Raw genomic sequence first — 25,391 nt, forward strand, 5'->3', positions numbered from 1 at the left:
TGCGAAGAGACGAGGCGACTGGGAGGAAGCTCCCGTGTGCGCTTTCCTTCTGTCGCATGTTCGGGCTACTACTGTTCAACCATGACTCTTCTGCACTTACCCCCGTACGTTGTTTTTTTTTTTGCATGCTGAACACGCTTTTGAACAATAATTATGGCTGCGTTTCGGAGCTCGCAGTGCTGCTCATCAAAACTAGTGGGCTGCGAGATATATATAGTTGCTGCTGTTGTGTGTCGAGATAACTGGCCACATTGCTTGTGGCAGATATATGCATACCGCGGCTCGACAACTTTGCCGTTCTGACTCAAGGACAAATTTGCATGAATTCTGGCGCCATTGTTGATCGTCAGCCATGACCAAGCGCTCATGAATGCAAATGTTTGCTTTGCTCAAGCTTACTAGGCTTATATAATCGGTTTTTTTGTTCAGTTAGGTGCAGCCGCATGTGCTCCGCGCTGATGAAAGATTAATAGAATTGCTTGGGCTGCCACGAGGTGCAAGGAAAAAGCCGAAAGGCACACAGTGCGTAACGAGCTCAAAAGAGTTTAGGACGGTGTGCCTCAAAGACAGTGCTGGAAGTGGCCTTAGCTCAGCATGGATGTCAACCAGCTGGAAAAGGCAAAGCGTTTACAAACAGGTAAGAAAGTAATATAACGAAAAGAGAAATATTGATGCACATAATTTGTGCAGGCAGCTTCGACATGCTGCGTACCTCCAGATTGTCTGGTTAACGTGGGAGAGGCTTGGGGAGAACAACCGACGGATTCTACCACGCTGTGTGCTGAGTGCGGTTCGAAAGAAGTACCATGCCAAAACTGGTTAATATACAGGCTTGAAGCATTACACGGAACGCCCGAACGAGAGAAAGTAAACGGTACTGGCAGAAGATTACATTGATCTGTGGTTCCGTAAAGCGCGGGCCGCAGCGAAGCAAGCGCAGCCGGACGGCCGGCCGACTCTCCGTGAATGGCGTCACTTCCGCCAGTTCTCCCTCTTTGCCGTCCCCCCACCCGGCGCTTCCGGAGCGACGAGGGCGTGCCGGCGGAGGGTTTTTAAGAAGCGATTGCAGCTCTGTTCGCGGATACAATCGGGAAAAAATTTACACACATGATTTTCAAGGTCCTTTCTTCCCAACCAGAGCGTTTCATGCGATTTGAAAACCGTTTCAGCTTCCCTTTAAATAAGTATTAAAAGAATAAACTTAAACATTTATATCCGCGAAAACATTTTGATGTCGGCCGTTTGAATGCCGCAACGCTCTTTAAAAGTAACAAGAATAGCTAAAATTCACGCGAGCTAGCTCTCATACCCTAATATATCATGATCACACGCCCCAATAAACTTTTTGGATAATAGCAAAGCGCTGACAATTTGCAAAGTTGCTCCACGACAAGCATATATGAACAGCCGCGAATACTTTATGTAGCTGCGTTAATGCATGGTCATCGTAACAACCTTCTTTATTTAAAGCTCCGGTCTAGACACTGGGATCGAGCTCTGACATGTGTTCTTGTCTGCAAGGCAAATGTCACCCGATAAAAAGGTAAGCGTCGAAATGGACGCAACTTCAGCAGTCCGAACCATTTCTGCAGCGTAGCTCGCTACCGGGCGCCATCTTTCATATTTTAGGCAATATCAGGTTTCAATTAAAAGGCCTCAGGAAGCTTCTTTATCAAAGCTATGCCAGACCGTTGCACACCATTTCAAACACCATATATTTGGGTACCTAAAACCGTGAAGCATTTTCGATATCTATCCGTGTTATTGTGCTATACAGTTTCAAAGTCTGGAAATATGCCAAAACTTTGGCCCCCTCCCGTAGGCACCATCGTATAATATTCAAACGCGCTGGGAAGCTCGTGTATTAATAGCACAGGACTGAAACTTCGGCACATTCCTCAGCTAAGTGTATATTACACAAATCCCCGAAACATTTTTTGTAGGTGCTTTTGTTCACGTTTTACGATTTTTTTGTACCCCTTCCCCTTCAGTTACGCTCCCTATCGCCGCCACTGCCGGTAGATGGCGCAAGTAGTAGATGTGCCAGAAAGCTGGGCATGCTTCAGTAGTTCCCTCTTGAATAGCTCCCATGTCGTAAGAGACGACTCGTAGTTTTCGTACCACGTGCGTGCGGAGCCATCCAATGAGAAAAACACGCGTCCATTTTTTGCCGCATCATCCCACTTATTGAATGACGCCACGCCCTCAAATTGGTCCAGCCATTCTTCTGGGTCTTCGCCTAGGGATCCATTGAAGGTTGGCGGCACCCACGGCTGCAGCAGTATGATCGGTGTCGACATCATCGGCGAAGTTGCGGTGCTCGTAGCAGCGTCTTTTCGCTGTCTGATGCGGTCCGGCAGGATCCCGAACTCAGGCTCCACTCACTGGAGACGTCGGCTGGCTCGCTGAGCTGCTGGTTCGTCCTCGGGTGCGAAGCGCTCAGGGCTGGCTTCACGACTTCAAGTGGGCGTCCGGAACATGGAAGGGTACCCGCACCTCCACCAGATGTCACGTAGTGGTGACGGCAGTCGAAGCAGCGATGAAGACGGACAAAATGTCTTCTAAAAGAAAACTGTTTATTTGGCTGACTAGCACCAAAAATGGACAGAATCACTCGGCGGTCGTCGAACAGAGTGCCCGCCGCTGTCGGCCGTGCTCAATTTAAAGCTGATAGCGAACTTTCGAGATAAAGCGTGCAAAGTTGCTAAAACATTCGGGAACAACGTAGAATCAGCGCTGCCAGGCTGCGATCAATCGAGATAAATCTTGTCGCGTCTTGCGTCGCAAACAAAGCGATAAATTTGTGTGGCGGCAGATTTGAAGAATGAACAAACACCCCAAATGTTCCCGTCAATATGCACTAGAGGGCCATCGTGAAGTGTGTGGATGTGCTAACAAAGACAGACAACACAAAAAACAGCGGTAACACAAAGGAGACAGTGCAGTTCCTGGTGAAGAGTGGGCTCCGGTCAGTAACCACCGTTAACGAGGCTGCTTTGTCGTTCTTCAAGAGGATTCCTTTGCCGAGAAGGCGTTCGAAGCATTGTAGAGGGACATCAAGCAGGGTGCCTTCACGGGAGCCAAGGTAAAGGAAGAATCCATTGATCGCTGGTTGCACTATAACCTGAATAAACCGACTGGTTCAGTTAATAAGTCCAAGGGGTTGCACCTAGATGTGTTTTCCATCGATAAAACACAAAAGCGGGTATCCCTTCCCGCTCTATCGTTTGTGCACGTGACGCATAGCCGCACGCTGCGTCGGGCTACCTTCAAAAACTCCTTCCGTTCTTGGCTGTGCACGACCTGTTATTGGTACCACATTCTGAAGCCCTAGTGGATTACCGGAAGCTAAAAAATCTAGGAACCTGTTCGTTGTTCAGTGTATATGTTGCGGACCATTATTATGCCTTGCCACACCGCGAATTCATGAACGGTGTGAAGAAGTGCGCTACCCACGATGTCGGTGAATATGCCTTGTTTGGCAAATGCGCTGTGTCTATTGCAAGCTTTTTACACATTTTTTTGCCTTACTGGTCTGCGACCGTCGTGGAATGGCAAGGAAAATCATGTAAAAGCAACGTGCGTTCTCGTCGGATCTAGGCTTCCACCGATTCTGGCTGATGTCTTTCTTAGCGGTGTTGACACTGGCATAAACAATACGTCAAAGGATTTTGTCACTTGTATTTTCTGGTACGTAGATAACAATTTGGTTATCACCCGTGCAGGTATGTTCCCAAAAAGGCTCGTTTATTTTTATTAATATGGTCGAGTCCTCAATTTCAGAACCAAGATTCCCAGTGATAATCGGCTCCAATATTTAGACATTGCTTTGTTTCTCGAAATTGAACATGTTTGCTTGAGTTATCGACCGAGCTCTGCAAAAGCTTTTTCGAACTTTTCATCGGGTCACTCTAAGCTTATCAAAGAAGGCATAGCAGTATCATACCTGAAATCTGCTCTCAAGAAGTTGTGTCAAGATAGGATTGCAGACAGCATTACAGCACAAGTTTGCAGGTTATATGGTAATGGTTACCCCTATCACGTCATTTCTAGGGCTTCAGAAAAGCTGCTTAAAAGTGTTAGGAGCGGTCATTGCAATTAGAGAAAGGAGAAGAGAATACTGGCGGCAGTCCCTCACAAGCATGGCATCCAAAAGGTGGCCGACAGGTACGGCGTCGATGTCACATTTCCTGCACGTACCAAACTGAGTGCCATGTGCAAACAAGTTTCGCAGGCACGAGCAACAAACAACATTGGCTGCCAGGTACGACATGTGTCGCTCGCCGTTCACTGTGAGTGAAACGTGGTATACCGATACCCTTCAGATGCGGCACCGCTTACGTTGGGAAAACAAGCAGATGCCTAAATGAACGGTTAATGGAGCATGAAAGCGCGAGGAAAAGTGACCCTCTCTGCCGTGTTGCCGCTCACTACACCACGTGCAAGAGTAAGCATGAAAGAGAACATAAAAGAAACTAGAAAAGATGGCCCGATTCCTGAGACAAAGTTTCGTAGCAAAAAACTGAAATGTGGACCGATGCTGTACAAGAAGAAAGCAGTGCTGTTCTATCATAAGAACAAGGAGACGCTTGAAATCGTGGAAGCGTGTCACATTCTTCGTCTTGGAGGAAAATACATCAGCTGTCGTTCCGTGACATTAAGTAGCAAGGAAATTGGCAACTTTCAACGCACGTGGATAGGTTTTTACTTTTCTGTCAGTTTTCTTCTGTTTGTTGACGTTCACTGTATGTTATCACTTTCCGTTATTCAATAAGCTCATTTCTTAGCGCTTGTCTTTTTTTGTTCATTGTCGGCTGGGCTGTTCACCCGCCTTGAATAACGAAAAAAAAAGTTTTTTTTTTGTAAACGAAATGACGCAGTAACTGTCTCACTGATCTCGGTGGACACCTTATCCGTACTCTAAGGCAGAACCAAAATTCATTTCCGATACTGACACTCGATACTGTATCGCCGATATCTTGATACACCACTGAAATCACCGATATTAGTAATGATGAGAATATCATTGGCGAAGGTATGAAATTGATCTGTCATTTCCGGAATTTTTAGTGATTTTGTCATATATAGCCCACAGTGCATTCTCTTGGCATCTACTCCGTTAAGTTCATTAAGGCTAACGGAGTGTATTCCAAGAGAAGGCAAGGGTAGCAGGGGGTGGTAGAAAGTTAGGTGGGCGGACGAGATTAAGAAGTTTGCAAGGATACGGCGGCCGCAGCAGGCGTTAACTTGAGACAGGGTTAACTTGAGAGACATGGGAGAGGTCTTTTCCGTGCAGTGGGCCTAGTCTGGCTGATGATCATGATGATGATGGTGATCACAGTATTTAAAGTGTTTAAATGTATCCGGCCACTCGTACTTCTTGACGTTTGAAATTTTTCAAGCTCCAATGTCGGCGCAGTTTGATTCGTTTCAAAGCTTAAGCATCCTAGCGAATTTCTTTTAAGCTAATGTTCTTCGTGCGAATTGGTCTCGAAGAACTTCACTACGGACGAATAAGCTTGTAACTTTTAATGCGGAAGGATTTCCTGTCTCATGAGGGCGTGTACAGGACCTGTCGGCAGAGCGTGTCATCAGAGCGTATCTGCACGAACTCTCAGTCACCTGTTGTGAGGGCAAATAATAGCGCCACGACCTTTGTACTGTTTGTATATTGTGTGAAGATGCCCGCACGCCGCTTTGTCGCTTTGTTTACGATGCAAGGCTCGAGCGGATTTATCTCGGTTGATCGCACCCAGACGGATCTCATTCTGCGTTGTTCCTGAATGTTCTAATAAGTCTGCACGATTTATCACGAAAGTTCGCCATTGTCACATATATTAAGGAGCCTAAATTAAATTTTAAAGGAAAAAGGTGTGAAGACGACGACGCGAATTAACCGAAGAATAAAGAAGAGGAAGAAGAAGCATTCGTTGAGGTGGAGAGAGATGATTTGTGGAGAAGCATACGGTGACGTGGATAGAGATGATTGGTGGAGAAGAGAAGACGACAACAAGGCTTACGTGGACTAACACCGAGGCTATAAAAGGGCGAGCGAGAGCGAGGCACTGGGGGAACAGCAGGGAAGCGGAGGCTCCGGCAGCTCAGGGACACATCGGCTGGAAGAGAGCGACGCCGGCTACTGCTCCGGTGAGCTCGCGTTCTACGACATCGCATCGTGGACTCTCCTGCCTTGCCTGAGCCCGTTCCGGTGTTCCGGGGAGTCAACGGAGGACGCTACCACCTGCTACGGCCAGGGGTATCTCCAGCGCTGTTGCCATCCATCCGGGTGGTGCCCCCAACGCCAAAAACACCGGCATCACCTCCACGGGCGCTTGGACCGGGAGCTTGTACGACGCAGCCAGCGACGCCAGCCCGAGCACGTCGAACACCGCTAGCGACGCCAGCCCAAGCACGGCGAACGCCGCCTCGACGCCGCCTACTGGATCCATACAACGCCGCAGCCACACCGAACGAACCGTGAGCACGAACGCCGTCCGCTAATAGTAGAACACTAGTAGTAGACGCTAGTAGCAGTGCGCCCTGGTCGTGTGTATTTATAGTCTTTGTGTTTTGTGTTAGTTTTGTTAGTTGTATTCTAGTGTGTGTGCCACGTAGGGCGTATTAAATGTGCGTTTGTGTGGGTACACCTGTCGCCTAGTCCATTCTTTCAGTCGGAGTGTTCTCCGCAGAGATCCGTGACAAAGGTAAGTGGCGAGCCTGTGCCAGGATACATTTCCTTTTTCTTTTTTGCTTTGTCTCGGATTTTTCCGATCTCTCGACGGCAGGAAGTATGCACTTGGAAAAAACGTTAGAGCTGGCGCTCAAGCTAGGGTTAAGCAAGGAAGAGGCGATGCGTCTTTGTGACGAGGAGAAAGAAGAGGCAAAAGGGCAGAGAGGAAATGGCGCAAGCATGCGCTGACGCTCGTGAAGCAGAAGAGCGCGAGGCGAAAAGAGCTCGCGAGGCAGAGAGAAGAGCTCGCGAGACGGAAGAGCGAGAAGAGAAAAGAGCTCGCGAGGCGGAAGAGCGAGAAGAGAAAAGAGCTCGCGAGGCAGAAGAACAGGAGACAAGAAGGATAGAACGGGAGATGGAGTTTATTTTGTGGAAACAGGCGCATGCCGGGGGAGGATATGAGGAGATCACCTACAATGATCAGCGTTCCTTAGCGGGTACAGAATCTCCTAGACCAGCCAGAGTTTGCCCAAGGAAGCTGATGGCTCCTTTTGATGACAAGAGAGATGATTTGGATGCATATCTGCAACGATTCGAGCGGATAGCTTTGGGGCAAGGCTGGGAGCGCAGTGAATGGGCCACGGCATTATGCATGTGTTTAGTTGGAGAGGCGCTGAATGTGTTTGGAAGGATGCCCGCTGCTGATTCCATTGACTACGAGAAAGTCAAAAAGGCACTCCTCCAAGGATTCAGGCTTACGGCAGAGGGTTTTCGTGAGAGATTTCGCACCGCGATACCTAAGGATTCGGAAACCGCGAAGCAGTTCTCCTGCAGGCTGACCAACTATTTTGATAGGTGGCTTGATATGTCAAACACAGAAAAAGAGTTTTGAAGGTGTGCGTGACAAGCTGGTCACAGAGCAATTTTTAGCGTGTTGCAGCTCAAAGCTGGCGCTATTCCTGAAGGAAAGAAAGTTGTGTTCGTTGAAGAGTTCGCCGACACTGCTGACCAATTCCTCGAGGCTCAAGGGCTAAGAAATTTGAGTAAGGCAAAGGAGGAAACCCAAAAGACCTTAGAGACAGATGCGGCAAAACCAAGATCATATGGCGGTGCATCTAAGGCGCCAGTGAGGTGTTTTCTCTGCGGCAAGGTGGGACACCGTGCAGCTGACGGTCGGACTAGTAGCGCTGTCCAGAAAACACAGGTTGTGTGTCAAGGTTGTAAGAGGAGGGGTCATACTCTGGATGAGTGCCGATACAGAACGCAGGACCGAGCTGCATGCGTTGTGGACTCAAGGGTAGAACTTGTCACGCCACCCGAAGTTCCACAGCTGAAAGGAGAGCAAACGACGCTGGAAAATGAGGCAGTGAGTGGAACACCCAAGTCGAAAGCAGCAATGCCAGTGGTGGTTGGCCAAATAGGGGACCGTCCTATATTGGTGCTTAGAGACAGCGGAGCCAACACAGTCTTGGTTCGGAGAAGCATGGTGAAGGACGAGGATCTTACAGGGGAAGCGTCGGTTGTCACTCTTGTAGATAGCACTGTGAGGTACCTTCCTGAAGCAAGGATTCTAGTGTCCACGCCATATTATACTGGACAGGTTGTGGCAAAATGCGTAGACCAAGCCATTTACGATCTCATCTTGGGAAACATTACGGGTGCAAGAAGTGTCGAAGACCCCGATCCCGAGTGGAGGATGCTCGACGTTGAAGAACATCCAAAGGAGGAAAGGCCTGCGACAGCTCAGACGGGTGCAGTCAGTTTCTCGTCGGCAGTGGAGACAAGAGCTCAAGCGACAGCCCGAGCAACGCAGCGTCCGCTCTCTACTCCTGTTGCGATGTGGTTGAGAGTAACACCGGGCGAAATTGCAATTAGGCAAAAAGAAGACCCGAGCCTGAAGACCTGCTTCGAAAGAGTCGGGGAAAAAGTGAAAAGAAAGAAGAGTCGCACGTCCTTCGAATATCAATTGTTAAATGGTCTTCTGCACAGGGAATGCATATTTAGTTTAGGAAGGCGTGTCCAACAGCTGGTGTTACCGAGAGATATGCGAGAGACCGTGCTACGCTTAGGACATGACGCCATTATGGCCGGACACCAGGGTGTTCAAAAAACGGTGTCTAGGATCACTGAGGAGTTCTTTTGGCCGGGTGTTCAGAGTGACTTTAAGCGCTTTGTGTGCTCATGTGACGTGTGCCAGCGCACAGTTCCGAAGGTATGAGTTGGTCCCGTACCTCTGGGAAAGATGCCAGCCATCGACCTACCGTTTCAGCGAGTGGCTATTGACGTTGTGGGGCCAATGTCTCCGGTATCCGCCAAAGGCAATAGATAAGTGCTTACTCTAGTTGACGTGGCATCTCGTTATCCTGATGCTATTCCACTGAGAACTATTGACAGTATGCAAGTGGCGAAGGGTCGCGTGGAAATGTATTCGTGTTATGGGTTCCCGAGGGAAATTTTGAGTGACCGGGGCTCGAACTTCACATCGGAGCTAATGAAGGAGGTTAAGCGCCTTTTGTCAGTAAGGCAGTTACTGACGACGCCTTACCATACCATGTGTAATGGGCTTGTAGAGCGGTTCAACGGCACCCTCACAAACATGATCAAGAAAATGTGCCAGGAGAGACCTACTGATTGGGATAGATATCTCCCAGCTCTTTTGTTCGCTTACCGCGAAGTACCGCAAACGAGTCTTGGTTTCTCGCCCTTTGAGATGTTGTATGGGAGAACCGTTAGAGGTCCACTTACAATACTCAAGGAGCTGTGGGCTAATAAGGAGATTCCTTCAGATCTCAAGACAACTTACACATACGTTCTTGAGTTGCGGGACAAGTTGAAAGAAACATGCAGGCTTGCCCATCAAGGCCTGGAAAGGGCGCGCGAACGCTATAAGGGCGACTATGACAAGAAAGCCACTCACAGGAGTTTGAATCCGGGCGACAAGGTTCTCATCTTGCTACCCACGGATCATAAGTTACTGATGCAGTGGAAGGGCCCTTCCCTTGTGACGCAGAAGAAAAACGACATGGATTATGAGTTATTGATAAATAACACCAAGAACGTTTTCCATGTAAACATGTTAAAAAAGTACGAAGAAAGAGTTCCCATACAGAGCGCCCCTAAGGTAGTATGCTCGGTTGTAGCCGAGGAGACAGATGATGTTGTCGAGATGCCCACATGCAGTGGGAAGAAAATGGTAGGTTGGGATAAGGTGCTTAAACCCCAATTTGAATGAAGCGCGAAGCTCACAGATAAAGGCCGTGCTCCAAAGCAAAGAGGTTGTGTTCTCAGATGTGCCGGGCAAAACGGATATCATATGTTCCAGACTAGATCTTTCTACAGATAGACCAATCAGCGTGAAGCAAAACCCACTACCTTTAGCAGTTCAAGAATCAATAGATAAGGAGGTGCAGGATATGTTGGAGCTTGGTGTGATTGAGAGGTCGTGGTCAGCATCCAATACGCCTCTCGTGGTTATCAAAAAACCGATGATACTAACCGACTGTGTGTAGATTTTCGTCGGCTAAATGACATCATAGTACTCGATGCAGAACCCATACCAAGAGCGGACGTGGTGTTCGCTAAACTGGCTCACAAAAGATTTTTTTCTAAATTCGACTTAGCTAAAGGGTATTGGCAAATACCAATGGAAGATTCTTCTAAAGAGAAGACTGCCTTTTCGTGCTCGGCGGGTTTATTCCAGTTTAAATTCATGCCTTTTGGTTTGAAGACAGCGTCTGCAATATTCACGAAGCTGATGAGGAAGGTTTTGGATGGGCTCCAAAATGTAGAACACTATATTGATGACATCCTGGTGGCAACAGATACATGGGAAGAGCATGTAACTACGCTGGAAAAACTATTTGATAGAATTCAGCAAGCCAGGTTGACCATAAAGCCGGCAAAATGTGAGGTGGGCTTTGATGCCATTTCTTTTCTCGGACACAAGCTGAGGATGGGCCGTATCGCACGAAAGACATCTTGGACGAAATACAGCAGGCCCAGACACCGACGACCAAGAAAGAGGTACAGTCGTTCCTGGGCTTAACGGGATACTACAGGGCCTTTATTCCCGATTATGCCCACATAGCCGACCCGCTTGTCGAACTCACTAAGAAGGGGGCAAGCAATAAGCTGAATTGGACTGCTGAACATGAAAATGCATTCGTGATGTTAAAAGGGCGTATGGCAAGACCGCCCGTTCTGCTTGCTCCGAATATAGATAAAGAGTTTGTGCTTCGCACTGATGCATCAGACCGAGCTTTAAGAGCCGTACTCTTGCAAGAAGGGAATCGCGTGCTACATCCGGCATTTTTTGCAAGCAAGAGATTATCGGCTAGTGAACGCAACTACTCCACCGTTGAAAAGGAATGTTTGGCGGTGTTGTGGGCGGTAAAGAAGTTCCACATTTATCTGTATGGGAGACATTTCAGGATTCAGACAGATCATCAGCCGCTTGAATATTAAACCAAGACCAAAATAAACAATAGTAAAATTATGAGATGGAGTTTGGCCTTGCAAGAATACTCATTTCAGGTTGAATATATTAAAGGAAGAGATAACGTTAGAGCGCACTTCATGAGTAGAGCCAACTGAACAGCTCTAGGTATCTCTGGCATGTCTCTTGTTGTTGTTGTTGTGTTAATCTATCTCTAGGATTTATTTTGTTGTTGTTGTTGCTGCTGTTGGTGGTACGTGATTATACAAGGGAGTGTGTTGTGGACACGAACATGTTTATTAAGGACTCCGTGCGGACAGCGGCAGTGGTGTGTTCTGGAAACGCAATTTGGTGTGCTGTGTTAGTGGTGTGCGTTTGGTGTGTGGTGTACGTCTGCGGTGTGTTGTGTGCTGGGTCCAGAATCATCACAGAAGATAGTCGGTTGGCTGGATGGCTTGAAGATGAGGATGACGTGAGCAGTTTTTCATGGAAAAACTCTTGAGAGAGGGGGCCCTTGTCACATATATTAAGGAGACTAAACTAAATTTTAAAGGAAAAAAGTGTGAAGAAGACGACGCGAATTAACCGAAGAATAAAGAAGAGGAAAAAGAAGCATTCGTTGAGGTGGAGAGAGATGATTGGGGGAGAAGCATACGGTGACGTGGAGAGAGATGATTGGTGGAGAAGAGAAGACGACGACAAGGCTTACGTGGACTAACACCGAGGCTATAGAAGGGCGAGCGAAAGCGAGGCACAGGGGGAACAGCAGAGAAGCGGAGGCTCCGGCAGGTCAGGGACACATCGGCTGGAAGAGAGCGACGCCGGCTACTGCTCCGGTGAGCTCGCGTTCTACGACATCGCATCGTGGACTTCCTGCCGCGCCTGAGCCCGTTCCGGGGTTCCGGGGAGTCAACGGAGGACGCTACCACCTGCTACGGCCAGGGGTATCTCCAGCGCTGTTGCCATCCATCCGGGTGGTGCCCCCAATGCCAACAACACCGGCATCACCCCCACGGGCGCTTGGACCGGGAGCTTGTACGACGCAGCCAGCGACGCCAGCCCGAGCACGTCGAACACCGCCAGCGACGCCAGCCCAAGCACGGCGAACGCCGCCTCGACGCCACCTACTAGATCCATACAACGTTGCAGCCACACCGAATGAACCGTGAGCACGAACGCCGTCCGCTAATAGTAGAACACTAGACGCTAGTAGCAGTGCGCCCGGGTCGTGTGTATTTATAGTCTTTGTGTTTTCTGCTAGTTTTGTTAGTTGTATTCTAGTGTGTGTGCCATGTAGGGTGTATTAAATGTGCGTTTGTGTGGGTACACCCGTCGCCTAGTCCATTCTTTCAGTCGGAGTGTTCTCCGGAGATATCCGTGAATGCCATCATCTTGAAATTGATCACGGCGGAGCGCAGCGGGCTTACTGTTCGACGACCGCCGAGCCCACTTGTTGCTACGCCGCCGTCGAGTGATTCAGTCCGCTGTGGGTGCAGGTCAGCCCAATAAACAGTTCTCTTCTAGGAGAACTTTCGGTTGTCGTGCTCATTGCTTCGACTGCCGTCACCACTACGTGACATCTGGTCGAGGTGCTGCACCGTGGACCCGCACTGATGCCGAACATGGAGAGCGACGCTGCATCATCGCCGCTCGTTCTTCAACAGGCACCGGATGCACCTCCATTCAGGTGTCTACCCTACGGAGTCGTCGAGGTATGGTTAGACCAATTTGAGCGTGTGACGACGTTCGACCGATGGGACGACCAAGCAAATCTACGATACGTCTTTTTCGTCCTGAATGGTCGAGCTAAAACCTGGTACAAGAATCGCGAAACTTCCCTGCGAAGGAATTCGTGAAAACATTAAAAAGCAACTTTCGCAAAGAAAACGTCGAATTACTGCTCGAGACGCGCATCCAACTGCCAAACATGAGACCACCCTTCTGTATGTCGAAGAAATGTGCCGTCTGTTCCGACGCGCTGACCCTCACATGACAGAGGAGAAGGTGTACTTTTTGATGCTAGTTGTGAGAGAAAAACTTTTCGCCTGAATGGGTCAGAAACCCGCCCAAGACCGTTCCGGAGTTCAAAACAGAAGCTTCTACGATCGAGAAGACTCTCTACATCAGGGCTCGGCAGTACGACCTGACGCCATCAGGCTTGTCTATAGGCCATGCGGAGGCCTCAGCGACCACCAATGAGAGCCTACGGGACCTCGCCTGTGAGATCGCCCGCGAAGAGCTGCGGCGACTGCCGCTATCCTCCTTACAGCCAAGCAGCGCCTCTCATTGACATTGTACGCTAAGAAGTGCACCAGGCACTTGGCACCCCGACTCCAACAAACACAGAATCCCATACCATAACATACGCCGCCCCACTACGCAATCCTGCGCCCCGACAAAACACCTCAAGCCCTCTTCGGCGGGAACCGTTTCTACAAGAAGACGTCCCCTAGCTTCCGCAGGGCAACTTTACGACCGACGCAACAGCTGTAGAAAATGCGTCGAATGGAGGACTCCTGATAACTGCCCACTATGCTTCCATTGTGGCTATGCTGGCCACATACTTCGCCACTGCCTGTACACACCAATTGGCCTGCGCGGTTTTTCCATCGACGCCCCAAGACCGCTTTCCGGCCAGCGACCGCGCGAAATTGGCAACTCTCTGCGCAGAGTGAAGTACGTGTCAAGCCGTCTGTCCCGCTCCCCACGAACGGTTTGCGTCGCCGGGCCGAAGCTACACAATGGCTGTTCGCGGATTGTCCCTGAGCCCCCGCAGGGGAAACTAAAGAAAGCAACTTTTGGAGGTTGCTCACCAGTAAAACGTCGAAGATCCTCCACCGACCACGCTTCATGAAGACGCTGCACCCGCTACGCAGCATGCTACAGCAGCTTACAGCAATTTACAGCAGCCTCAAATTGTGCGGCACAGTTCTTTTTCTTGAATACTGAGTATCATTGATATACTCAATACAACAAAATGTATTTTCGATACTGATACTCCGATGCTTTCATTTTTTTGCAACTGATACCGAATATTGATACACAAAATAAATAGAAATATAGCACTGAAGATACATGTATCTTCGCCACTGCCCATGCCTGCCTGGTAGGAAGAGTGCGTTGTTCGGTTCTGGGACAGTGTTTATGAAGCCCCCTCATTCGCTCTAACCCAGTTATGTGGTTACGTTCTTTTCTTGTCTCTGAAATGCAGTGTCATTACTCGCGTGTAGTCCTAGGAAACAGCTTCGCAGTCCTACAGCGCAGCAGGTTCCGCTAGCAACGCGTCAGTTACTTTAGTGCGTGGACAAAAACTTTACTTACTTGTCACGTTCGGCATCATGTTCTACCAGAGTTTGTTGAGGATGAGAGGTAAAGAATTTAATGTTTTAAAGGCAAGAGAGTGGACAGTACACCACATAGTCACACCAAAAAACTGTGCACCAAAACATGTTAAAGAAGAGGAGATTAAGGAGAATTTTGCAGCGAAAGCCTTATTACATTTAGGAAGTTAAAAATGCGAACCTTATTGTGGCCTTTGCACAAAGCAGATGACAAAATCAACGAATTCTTGGAGGGGAGCTGTAGATACATTTCGAGCATTCTTAGAGCCTTCAAAAAGGTCACAGCTCATCGCATCCTTTATTTTATCTCTCTGCAGGTTCTTGACCCTCTTTACCTGAAGTATTACATCGTTAATGACGTCACAATGAAGATATACATGGACAGTATTACAGTGTTTCTTGGAAGGAACGGCTGCGGGAAATCGGTGTTGATCCGGATGTTGGCAGGTACGTGTCTGAGCCATTCCGAGTCCTCAACAGTTCTAGAATGCCTGGAGCAAGCCCGAATTCTGTACACAGAGAGCGCCTTCACTGGTCGCTTAAATGCTAATTGCGAGCTGTCGTGAATATGAACTGATAGGTTTCCAGAAAACTAATAACAAAGTTGTGCTATGGTTCCCGCTGGTTTAACCATCAAACAGCTCCCTTGGTGCCTCCCGAGCAGCACGCTGCCGTGAACGCTATGAGTAGAAAACTAATTTGCACATTTTGGTCAGAGAGAATAAGGGTGTTTCAATTCATTCGACATCAATACGTGATATGCAATATCCACGACGTGATGCTGAGAGAAATTCATGTGTCTCCTGACGAGGCTTTCACCCCGGACTTGCACATCAGACACGAGCGCGAGGAGATTTCATGTGGATAAATGCAGGAACAATGACAATCGTTCACCCATACCAATTATTATAAATCGAAACATTTGAATAAGAAACGATGACAGAACGCAACAAGATAATGCTGAAAATCTACGAGCACCTATGAATTTTTACAAAATTACGCAAACAATGCACAGTACAAGAATATACAACTGAAACAAGAAATAATAAACAAATCATGAAGGGTTTAGGAACGTGTCAGGTCGTTATATCCGGCTTGTAGAAAGCTGGACGAGTCGCTTTACGTCTTTTTTAAAGCAAAAAAAGGTTGTACTTTATTTAGCGGGATTACTTATGTGGTATTTTTGGGTTTTTATCTTTAATTCGGTTATTCCGAGTTTATATATGAAGCCCCGTTGGCAATGGAATCAGAATGCAGTGCAAGTAAAAGCGGTTCGACAGGAAGAAGGCAGTAAAAACAGGCGTTAATGATACTCGTTAGTGCATCTTTGGTGGCGTCGACAGAGTAACCACCGGGACCATTTCCGAGAAACAAAGACGCCTGTAGCGTTTATTTGCGCTCATTTTATACCCGTGATGGGAAAGGGCACACAAGACAGAGAGCACGCACGCCAAAGACACTGAACGGAGGCACGCATCGCATTCTGCTTACCTACAGGACACATCTTCTTTTCTTGAAATGACGAAAGTGAACCACTTCAAAGGTCTGACGAAGAATGAATGGGCTCAAACTTCACAGCACTGATCAGGCATGAAAAAGGAAAGTTTATTTACACCGTTGACAGTGCAGTGTCCCAACAACGGAAGCTGTACAAAGTTGTTGCCATATCCCAAACACTGCTATTGTCTTCTTTCACACGGGATCTTCTGGGTGCTGGTTTTGGCAGTAAGGGTATAGTGGTGGGCGCGCTGTCAGAGTAGGGTTCTCGGTGCTGTCATCCAGCATATTGTCATCACTAGGTGTAATGCTGAAAGGTTCAGCCCTCGCAGTGAGATATCGTTTCCGGCGCAAAACAATTCAGTCTTCGGTGGCAACCTGGTACAACCTTCGCTGAGCTGTTCCATTGAGAACCTTGGCATTTGGTGACTAAGAATTTCTTCTTACTCTGACAACCAGGCCATCCTGAAGCAGTGGAAGACGATGTCTGAGGGGTTGGTACTATTTGTGTTTCCTTACCGACGTGCTTGGAGCTTCGTTGAAGTCTGCGAGAGGTGCGGGAAGTCGTCAGCCTTAAAGTAACTCTCCAGGTGATTGAACGTCTTCTAGCGGACAGCTCCTGTAGCTAAAAAAATCCAGCAAGAAATCATCGCTGATCTCGGACTTCTTTAAAAATTTTCTCGCGAGGCCATTCGAGCGAGTAAACCTCGGGATGGGCGTGATGTGTTTAAAATCATACTTTCTAAACAGTGAAACATCATTAGTCCCAAACAGCGAGCTACTGCATGGGCAGCCTTCAAAAGGTAATCCATATTTAGCACACACTGGCCCGGAGTTGCCGGCTCAGGCCCGGATGTGTCTAATACGGACTTCCCGATCTAATGCCATCACTTTCTCCATACGTATTGTAATTATTTGGTGGTTGTCTCTCCGTTACAAGTTATCGTATACGAAAGGATGACCGAAAAGGAAGTGTTTTTTTACAGTTCCCCTAACCGCGATTTCGAGCACTGGATTGTTTCTCGGTTGCGTGAAGTGCGCTGCAAATATCTTTACGAGAATTACCAATTTGTTGTAATTGAAATTACACTTTCTACGAATTAATTTCCTATTTACGAAAGTACACTTAAAAACATAGCCAACACCTAAAACAGCGTGTATATTTTCTTGCGGATTCGAAATGTGCTCCAAACATGCTTCAAGTAAGGTAATTTCTATCAATGTTAAGGATATATTTCGAACACTAAAGAACCTATTTCCTAAATAATTTTCCGGCATTCGTGAATACAAAATAAGTTTAAAATACAATATGAATAGCCCATCGTTTATTCTGAAAGCAATAGTTTTCTCTAGGGCTGTCTCTGGGCTGCGATGTCACCTCATGAGGATCCCGCGATTGGCAGGCGCATTGATGCGCAATGGAAGACCGGAGCTTCTGCTGCATTCTCAAATTGCACCGCACTATGCGCCGCCACTATTGAGTCGTGGACACCAGTTCCGTGTACTTGTGTGTTCTCATGAAGTGGATGAAGTGGACTCTTGCTACCTCTCTATTATCAAGGTGCGTGTCTTTGCGCTCTTTATTCATCCCCTCCCGGGTGCGTTTCGAAGGCACCCGCGTGCTCGTTGAGCGATCCCCACAATGGTCCCCACTCTGAGAGATTCCCACGAGGTCGAAACTATTCCGGAGCCCTCTACGGCGGCACCGCTTTCTCAGTGTGTTATTTCACTCTCACCTTCCGCCTTTCTCTTACTGCTCGATTGAGGCGAACGCTGAGGAGAAGTCAGACACTTCATTATTTCTTTCCGCATGCGGGAGTTGCGGGGTTTGATCCCCAGTGCCGTCGGGTACCCACAGGTGATAAAATGGGTACAAGCTTTACCCTGGACAGGTGCTCGGCTCATCAGGGGTGCAATATTTGGAAACTAGGTCTGTGACCCCACCTTGTGTAGTCGAAAATAGCTTGCACCATGGCACTCTTTGAAAATAGATGCCCTTGCGCCATAAAAATCGATATTCATCATTACTATTTCTCTTCCTCAAGAATCTCGAGGACCATTTTTTGTCATACCCCGTAATATATTATGTAACTGAACATTTCTTTTTTTTCCCCAATGAAAAAACACAAGAGTGATCCGTCGATGCCCCTGCCTCAACGTCCCTCGAGTCATATTAGTGGAAACAATACGATTTCTGAGCCACTTTGCTCAAGGTGCGGTTGATCTGGCTAGCGGGTGCCGTCGACCAAAAGGGATTTAGAGTCAGTCGCTGCTGACGAAAGATCTGCCCAGGTAAAGGTTGCTGTCACAGCTGGGCGCCTGGGGCTGAAGCTATGGCAGAAGGCAACGGGACCGGTGCAAACGCGGCTGAGCGTGGTGCGTGCATGCCAACTCACCGGGTGCACCTAGCCCCAGTGACGAGACTGCATCGATACCTGCGGAGGTGCAACAGATTTATTGCGGTGCTCGACCCCTGAAAACAGGTGCATGCATGTGGCCGCGCATACGTTTGCCTCATTTGTGTTGTGACAACGGGTAATTAGCGACATTACGTCGAGCGTATCGCGCTTGCGTGGCATTTAAGGTTGCCAACGAGGCAGTGGAGGGGCACCCAGGATTCGAAAGCATTACCAGTCCGGTTACTAGAAAAGCTGGCGGCGTGTGTATGCGTGTACTCGCAGATGGTAGAAAAAATCTCAGCCTTGGCAAGCAAAAAATGAGACGTCATGAGGTGGTCGTATGGCACACAGCAAGCCGAACACCGCCATTCAAACAATCCTATGCATGCCATTCGTCTGTAGGTCTATACCCGTTATTAGGCGACATCGATGTGGCACCGCTCATATGATGGTATTCGTACCAAATTTCGACACAGCCGTCTGTTGTACTATGCTCCTGATGGCACCATACGATTTCTCGTTACGTATACCTTAGATGCGCAAGTCAAGTTGGAGGCTATCTTCCGACCGAGATTCGAGCCGACAACATATGCACCTTGAATTTTATGCCTTCCTAGACTTCCGTATCAAAATTGTGGTGCAACCTTTCTTCAAGAGCACATACCGTTGGGCGAGTTGGTGCATTGTAATCACGTACAAGCGCAAAAAACATGGACAAAGAAAGACTTGGACAACACGAGCGCTTACTTCCAACTCATGATTTATTAACGCGCAAGCACATAAAATACACACTGCTGCATGTCGTCACACTGAAAGTACAGCCGGCATCAAGTGGCCGTACACAAAAAAACATTGTTTCCTTGTTAGTGAGTGAGACAGATCGTGCGCGGACGCAGGATGAACCCGCTTTTCTAATGAAATCTGCCTCTAATATTTCTCTAACGACCTTACACCACCTATGCTTGGCTACTATCTTACATGCGCAGAAGGAAGTGTACATGGTCTACATGGTTTACAGCGCAGTCACGACAATGTTCGGAAGATTATAATCTCTATAATTGCCTACCTTCCTCCTGTGCTCCAGCAATCCTTCATTCAGACATCAGCAAATTTGACCTATGTACTTACTTATATAGAATAGTAGAGTAGAACTTTGGATCCGTTGGTGTAGCGACATATTCAGGAAAACTATGCGTAGATTAACACAGGACGGGAGGGAGAGACACACACGCGCACACGAGCGCTCGTCTGTGTGCGCTCGTATGTGTGTGCTTGTCTCTACCTCCCGTCCTGTGTTAAGCAAAGTTTTCTTGAATATACCTATATAGAGCCACATGATCGAGGAATTTTATAAACCACACCGGAAGCACATGCTAGAAATTAATCTCGGTGCTTGATACTACATGGCTCTTTAGGCTTTTGGAAAAGATTAGTCATTTTGACTAGTTTTCCCAGCCTCTAGGGTTCGATAGCACTACTCTGACGTAAGTGCGTTTCGCTATCTTCTTAAGGCGATGCGAGATGTTATGCATGTAAGGAATTCCTACTGTTCTGTTTCGATTTGCTTCGCTCTGGCTTTTGTCCTTTTTCTTTGCAGTTTTCAACATCCCTTCGGATGCGGATACAATCACGCTGATGCAATATCCAGCTGACTGGAGACGCGTCACTTGCTTTTGGAAACTATAACTCAGTGAATCGGAACATGCTTTTTAGTGCATTATTTAGGCATTGCTTAGCGATTGCTCTCTTAAAAAGTTTAGAATGATATGAATGAAACGATAAGAGAGGTTTGTTAGCCTTTGAATTGTATTACCAACTCGTTGATTTCTGGGTGAGAGGTAGCTTCAACTCTAAAAATTGTAATACGCCATCAGTTGGAATTTCATGCGTCAGTTCTAAAAGATTAAAACACTCAACAAGAAGGGCTAAAAGCTGGTAGACAGTAGCTGGAAAATCCCTGCACACTTGTAATAAAATTAACAAATCATCAACGTATCTAATAATAGGGACATTGTTAAAAACCTTCAGGCGGTCAGAAACGACTCTGTCACAATGGGCTAAAGCTGTGTCACTAAGAACAGGCGCAATACAAGAACCACTACAAACACCTTGTTTTAGAGTGAAAACGTGATCATTCCATTCAATGTAAGCTGACCTGCGATGAAATGAAAGCAGTTCCATAAACCTTTCTACAGACAAACCTGCTGCATTTTGAAAAGCTTATATCCCAAAATAAACAGTGCATGGTTCCACAGATCTGAGGAGTTTTTCTTGTGGCAAGGAGTAATTTAAATCCCTTATGTCAAAATAGCAGGCCAAAAGACAATTGTCCAAGAACTCGAACATTGTTCAGGCTTGGAATCTGAAAGTGATCGTCAATCTCTAAAAGATTGCTTCCTTTGCAGCCAGAGTGCGAGTGATTTTTGCCGCGTGCCAATTTTCTGATATAATTACCCTTAGAGGACACTCCACTTTGTGGGCATTAGCAGTGAACATGCATGGCCTGGAAAAAAGCAGTATTACTTTTTTCGCTGTTTTTCTCCAACCTTTCAAAGTTCAGTTTGTTGCACAGATCTTTGCCAGTCGACCGTAGTGTTTTCGCAGATACCGCTTGTGCGTTATGCAAGACTGACAGTACCATGCCCATCGCCTTCTTTCCAAACTGGTCTCTTGTTTGCACCACAAACCTGCCTTCTTTATCTGAAGGAGGAACGAAAATATTATCCTTTTTCGAATTAGAAGCTAAACGACTTAGCGAAACGTATGGAATTATACCGCTACCTCGATTTCGTACGTAAACCCCCTTCGAAATGCACCTTTCGGCTTCACTGGTATGAGCAAATCGCAAAACACGTCAAACAAAGGAAAACTGTCCCAGGGCCCTCAGCTCTGGCTCAACGGCGAACTTTGGTCCAAGACCAAGGATGCGATCCAAGTTATCCAGTAGATGAACTTGGCCAAAGGTCTTTACTTTGCGCCTCGTCGTGGGGGGCCGTTTGGGCTGGGCGGCTCGAAGTTTCCTCTGCTCTTGTTGCCTCAAGCACTCGGTGACGTGGTCCACTGACATGAAGACGGAGCGCAGTTCTTTATTCCCACCGGTTGGCTTTGTGATATCATGAAGACGCGAGTAGAGTACACCTCTGTACAGGCGCGCTCGACACCGCCGCTCTGATCTCAAAATCTTTTATATCCTTTTTATTTCATACCCCGTGACAGCAAGCTCATTCTACCAGTACGTCGAACACCCCGCACAGGCCATACAAACAGCGTCATCCCGCATCGTCCCCGAACCACTACTTTTCAGAAATCATATTTTGTTCACACAGCTCGCGACTGGAATGACCTTCCCTCCGACTTAGCACTAATCCCTGATCCAGCCCATTTCAAGCCTTCCATCGAGGAAGCCATCTCATCGTCTTGATTCCCATGTAACATTCATTGTTAACCGCTGTTCTTGCGCCCACTCCTCATGTAATGTCCCGTCAGAGACCCTTGACGTTCAAATAAATAAAATAAATGTCCTCGTAACATGACCAGTCGGTGGGATAAATCCACCAAAAGCCTATTTGAAGTCATCTGGTAGAAGCATGTTCCTGATGCAAAAGGACAAAGCACGCCCACGGCATTCGGCGTTCACAATCAGAGAAGCTACGAAGCAAGGTCGTAGAGACGAAAACAGAAAAAGAGGGGCCGATGTACGAGAAATGAAGCTCTAGAGCACAGACCTCTGGGCGAGTTGGTGCATTGCAATCACGTACAAGCGCGAAAACATGGACAAGGAAAGACTTGGACAACACGAGCGCTTACTTCCAACTGAAGATTTATTGATACACAAGCACATGGAATACATCTTGCTTTATGACATCATACTGAAAGCACTGCCGACATCAAGTGGCCGCACGCAAAAAAAAAAACATTGTTTTCTTGTTAGTGAGTGATACAGATGGTGCGCGGATGCAGGATGGACCCGCTTTTCTAATAAAATCTGCCTGCATTACGAAGGTACGAATGTGCTGTGTTAAGCCCGGGATACATTGAGCGTTTTTTGGGCGATTTTCGCCCGACGGCGCGCATTTGGCGCCCGGCCTCGAAAAAAACGCCCGCCGCCGCCGATCTGGCCCCGCCAGATATTGACGCGCGGCGTCCGGCGAGACCGGAAGCGGCAGCCGAATCAAGCCAATAGCAGCGCAGAAAGCCCGCTCTTCCGGTTTGGCCGCCGCCGCCGCCAACATGGCCGCCATGGCCGACGAGCACTGCTGTGTTTATTGCACGGAAATGCTATTATCGTGGAAATAAACGCCTCACGAGATATGAAATGTAACTTTTTTGGAGATCACGGACGAATCTTTGATCGAAATTCCCGCTTTTTCTCCTTGAAGCGAAGGTGCCGAAGAAAACAGCAGCCGATGGTAGCCACGGCTGAGCGGGCGTCAAAAGGTACGCGACCGCATGCATTCGAGCAAACAAAACCTTGTAGATATATATGCACTCGTGCCGCAATCAGTACAGTGGTGTCTAAATGAACAATTTCGTTATTCTGACAGAGGAGTCAGCGTCGCTGCTCTCAAAGAGCTCCTCGCTCAATGGTATCTGCCACTTGTTGACCACAGTGTTTTCGCGCTGAGAGATACGCGGCGGCGGGCCGCCGCTTCTTCACTCCATGTATCTCCGGCCGGGCGTCGCGCCGCCACGACGTTTTCTGCCGCGCGAACATCGTCGGAAAAAGGTCGCATGTATTCCGGGCATTAGGCTTTGCGGAGCGAAAAGTCGGAAAGCGGGGCCTTCACTTTGCTGACTCGACGTCATGTCCATTCTGTTTCCGCCGCTCCGAACACGGCGCCGTCGTTTCAACTCCATGAGAGTCTTGCGAGTCCATGGCTGCTCTAACGCATTTAAGAAGTCATTTCTGTCTCTTGCTATTCATGAATAGAATTCATTACCTTAATGCATTGTAATTGAACGCGATGCTTTTAAAATCCGGCAAATGCTGTCTTCTTACTTGCAATCCTAATGTAAGTAATAGCTGCCTTTGCGTTTTATTTTTACGTTGTCGTTGTACGCTTCGCTGTACCTGTCTGGTTGATTTATATACATATATTTTTTTCTTTCACCTGTATCCTGCCTACCAAAGAATGTTTCACCGTTCTTTACCAATAATGTCAAAAGTTATTGAATCTCCACCCCTCCCCCTGTTTTCTAATACCCCTCGCAGGGGTCTTTAAGGGCTAATAAATAATGAACTGATTCAGCCCTGCGGCGTGGCACGGCACACCACAGGCGTAGCAGACAGGTCGGTTGTCCACTGTACACAAAGGGTTCGTACAATGTGGGCAGACGTTTGAGAAAGGACCAAGATTCAGATGGCGGCGGACGGAAGTAAGGGAGGCTGGTAGGAATCTGCGGCGGGCGGACGACGCGGTCTGGTTGGGGGTACGTCAGAGGTTCCGCCACAGACACGGGACTGGATGGCAGCACATCAGCGTCAAAGGAAGCGGCGGTATCAAGAGCAGGATGCACAAGAGGGGAATGAAGTCCCGGGCATTCGCTGCGGAGCACGGCTGAGCCTCGAAGATAGGTTCGAAACAGAAATCGCTCTCTGCCCGTCGTAGACCGCGAGAACGAAAAAGGGAAACAGGCAGCAGAGATGGCGGGAAGCGGCTTCGGAAGGTATGCAGAAAACAGTTAAATTATTGGTGCTGGCACAACAGCAGAAAAGTGAGCATTATCGCTATCAATTGCGACAAGTTTGATTTTTCTCCCCCTCAGATTCCTGCTCTGGTTAGTGGCAGGTGCCGATGGCTGACGCTGATCGCTCAAAAACTGCCTTCATAATACCTGTCGGCTTGTATGAATTGAACTGTCCTTAATAGCCCGATGCATCAAACCTGTCTCTGCTACCTTGTTTATACTGTTGTCTCTTCAATAGCCTTCCCTTTTCATCTCTACCGCCGGAAACTCGTCTTCACTTGTCCTACTGTCGTTGGGCATCCATTGATTTTGAAAAAGTGCCGCTGCACTGCCCGAGAACTCAACATTTTAAGGGAAACAGCTTGACAAAAGTCCCGGCTTCCTTAGATAACTGACAACACACCAGTAAGACGGCGGATCAACAGTATTACACAAGATGGCAAAGGAAGGACGACAATCATTAAATTTACATAATAAGATACCTATCTCTTTAAAGACGAAGTCATTTAAAAACAAAGAGAATAACGGCAGTCACTTCTGACAATGTGATTAAGAGAACCAACAGGCCACATGCAGTTCATAAAACAGAAAAATTATGTGAAGCGAGCAAAAAGTCACAAAAAGTCATTGGAATAATAGAATAACAATAACAATTCAGAAATAAAATAACGGCACAAGCAGTAGGCAGAAAACATCATATAAAAAACTCAAAAAGACATATTTCCCTACAGTAATCCGAAATATGCGTTTTGATTGACAGGTTATATCAAAATTGTCCTGGCTTAACCTGTTTAGCAGAACTTGAAGGTAATGGCATCAGGATTGTGTCCACCCGCGAGGACGTCTCTTCATGCCCAAACATAGGTACACTTTCAGATATGATTATGCAACAGATTACTTTCAGCGAGTCCGGTATCATATCAATACTTAATAATCGCAAAATGACTTCTGCATTTGACACGTTGGCTTCAACAAAAAGTTGTTAAAAAGCACATCACAAAGCATTTCGGTAATCTTATGCGCACTTTTTTCACAGTCATTGTCATCCGGCCGGATTCCTAATGACTAGCGCACAGCAAAGGTCATACCAATTTTAAATATGGTGATCGCACATCCCCTCTTAACTACCGACCCATTTCATTAACTAGGACCTTCTGTAAACTACTGGAGCACATCATACATTCGCAAATCATAACATACCTAGAAGAGCAGTACAAAATCTTCAAATACCAGCACGGCTTTCGCAAGGGATATTCATGCGATGGGTAGTTAGCGGGATTTACTAATGACTTGCCATCCTTTATTGACGTCGGCAACCAGGTAGATGCCATATTCCTGGATTTTTCCAAATCTTCTGAGCG

At 47.5% G+C, this 25,391-nt stretch overlaps 1 protein-coding gene across 1 annotated transcript in view; it reads left to right on the forward strand.

Annotated features, from left to right (window-relative positions):
• Positions 1–12,727: 12,727 nt before the first annotated feature.
• The window catches only part of LOC144098171 (ATP-binding cassette sub-family A member 17-like), a 187,402-nt gene continuing 174,738 nt past the window's right edge, over positions 12,728–25,391 (forward strand). Inside the window, exons 1-2 of the mRNA XM_077630691.1 lie at positions 12,728–12,817; positions 14,764–14,893. Coding sequence (XP_077486817.1) covers positions 12,728–12,817; positions 14,764–14,893 — 220 coding nt within the window. The remainder of the gene's footprint in view (positions 12,818–14,763; positions 14,894–25,391) is intronic.

The sequence above is a fragment of the Amblyomma americanum genome, chromosome 7 (genome assembly GCF_052857255.1).
Source record: "Amblyomma americanum isolate KBUSLIRL-KWMA chromosome 7, ASM5285725v1, whole genome shotgun sequence".
Lineage (NCBI taxonomy): Eukaryota > Metazoa > Arthropoda > Arachnida > Ixodida > Ixodidae > Amblyomma > Amblyomma americanum.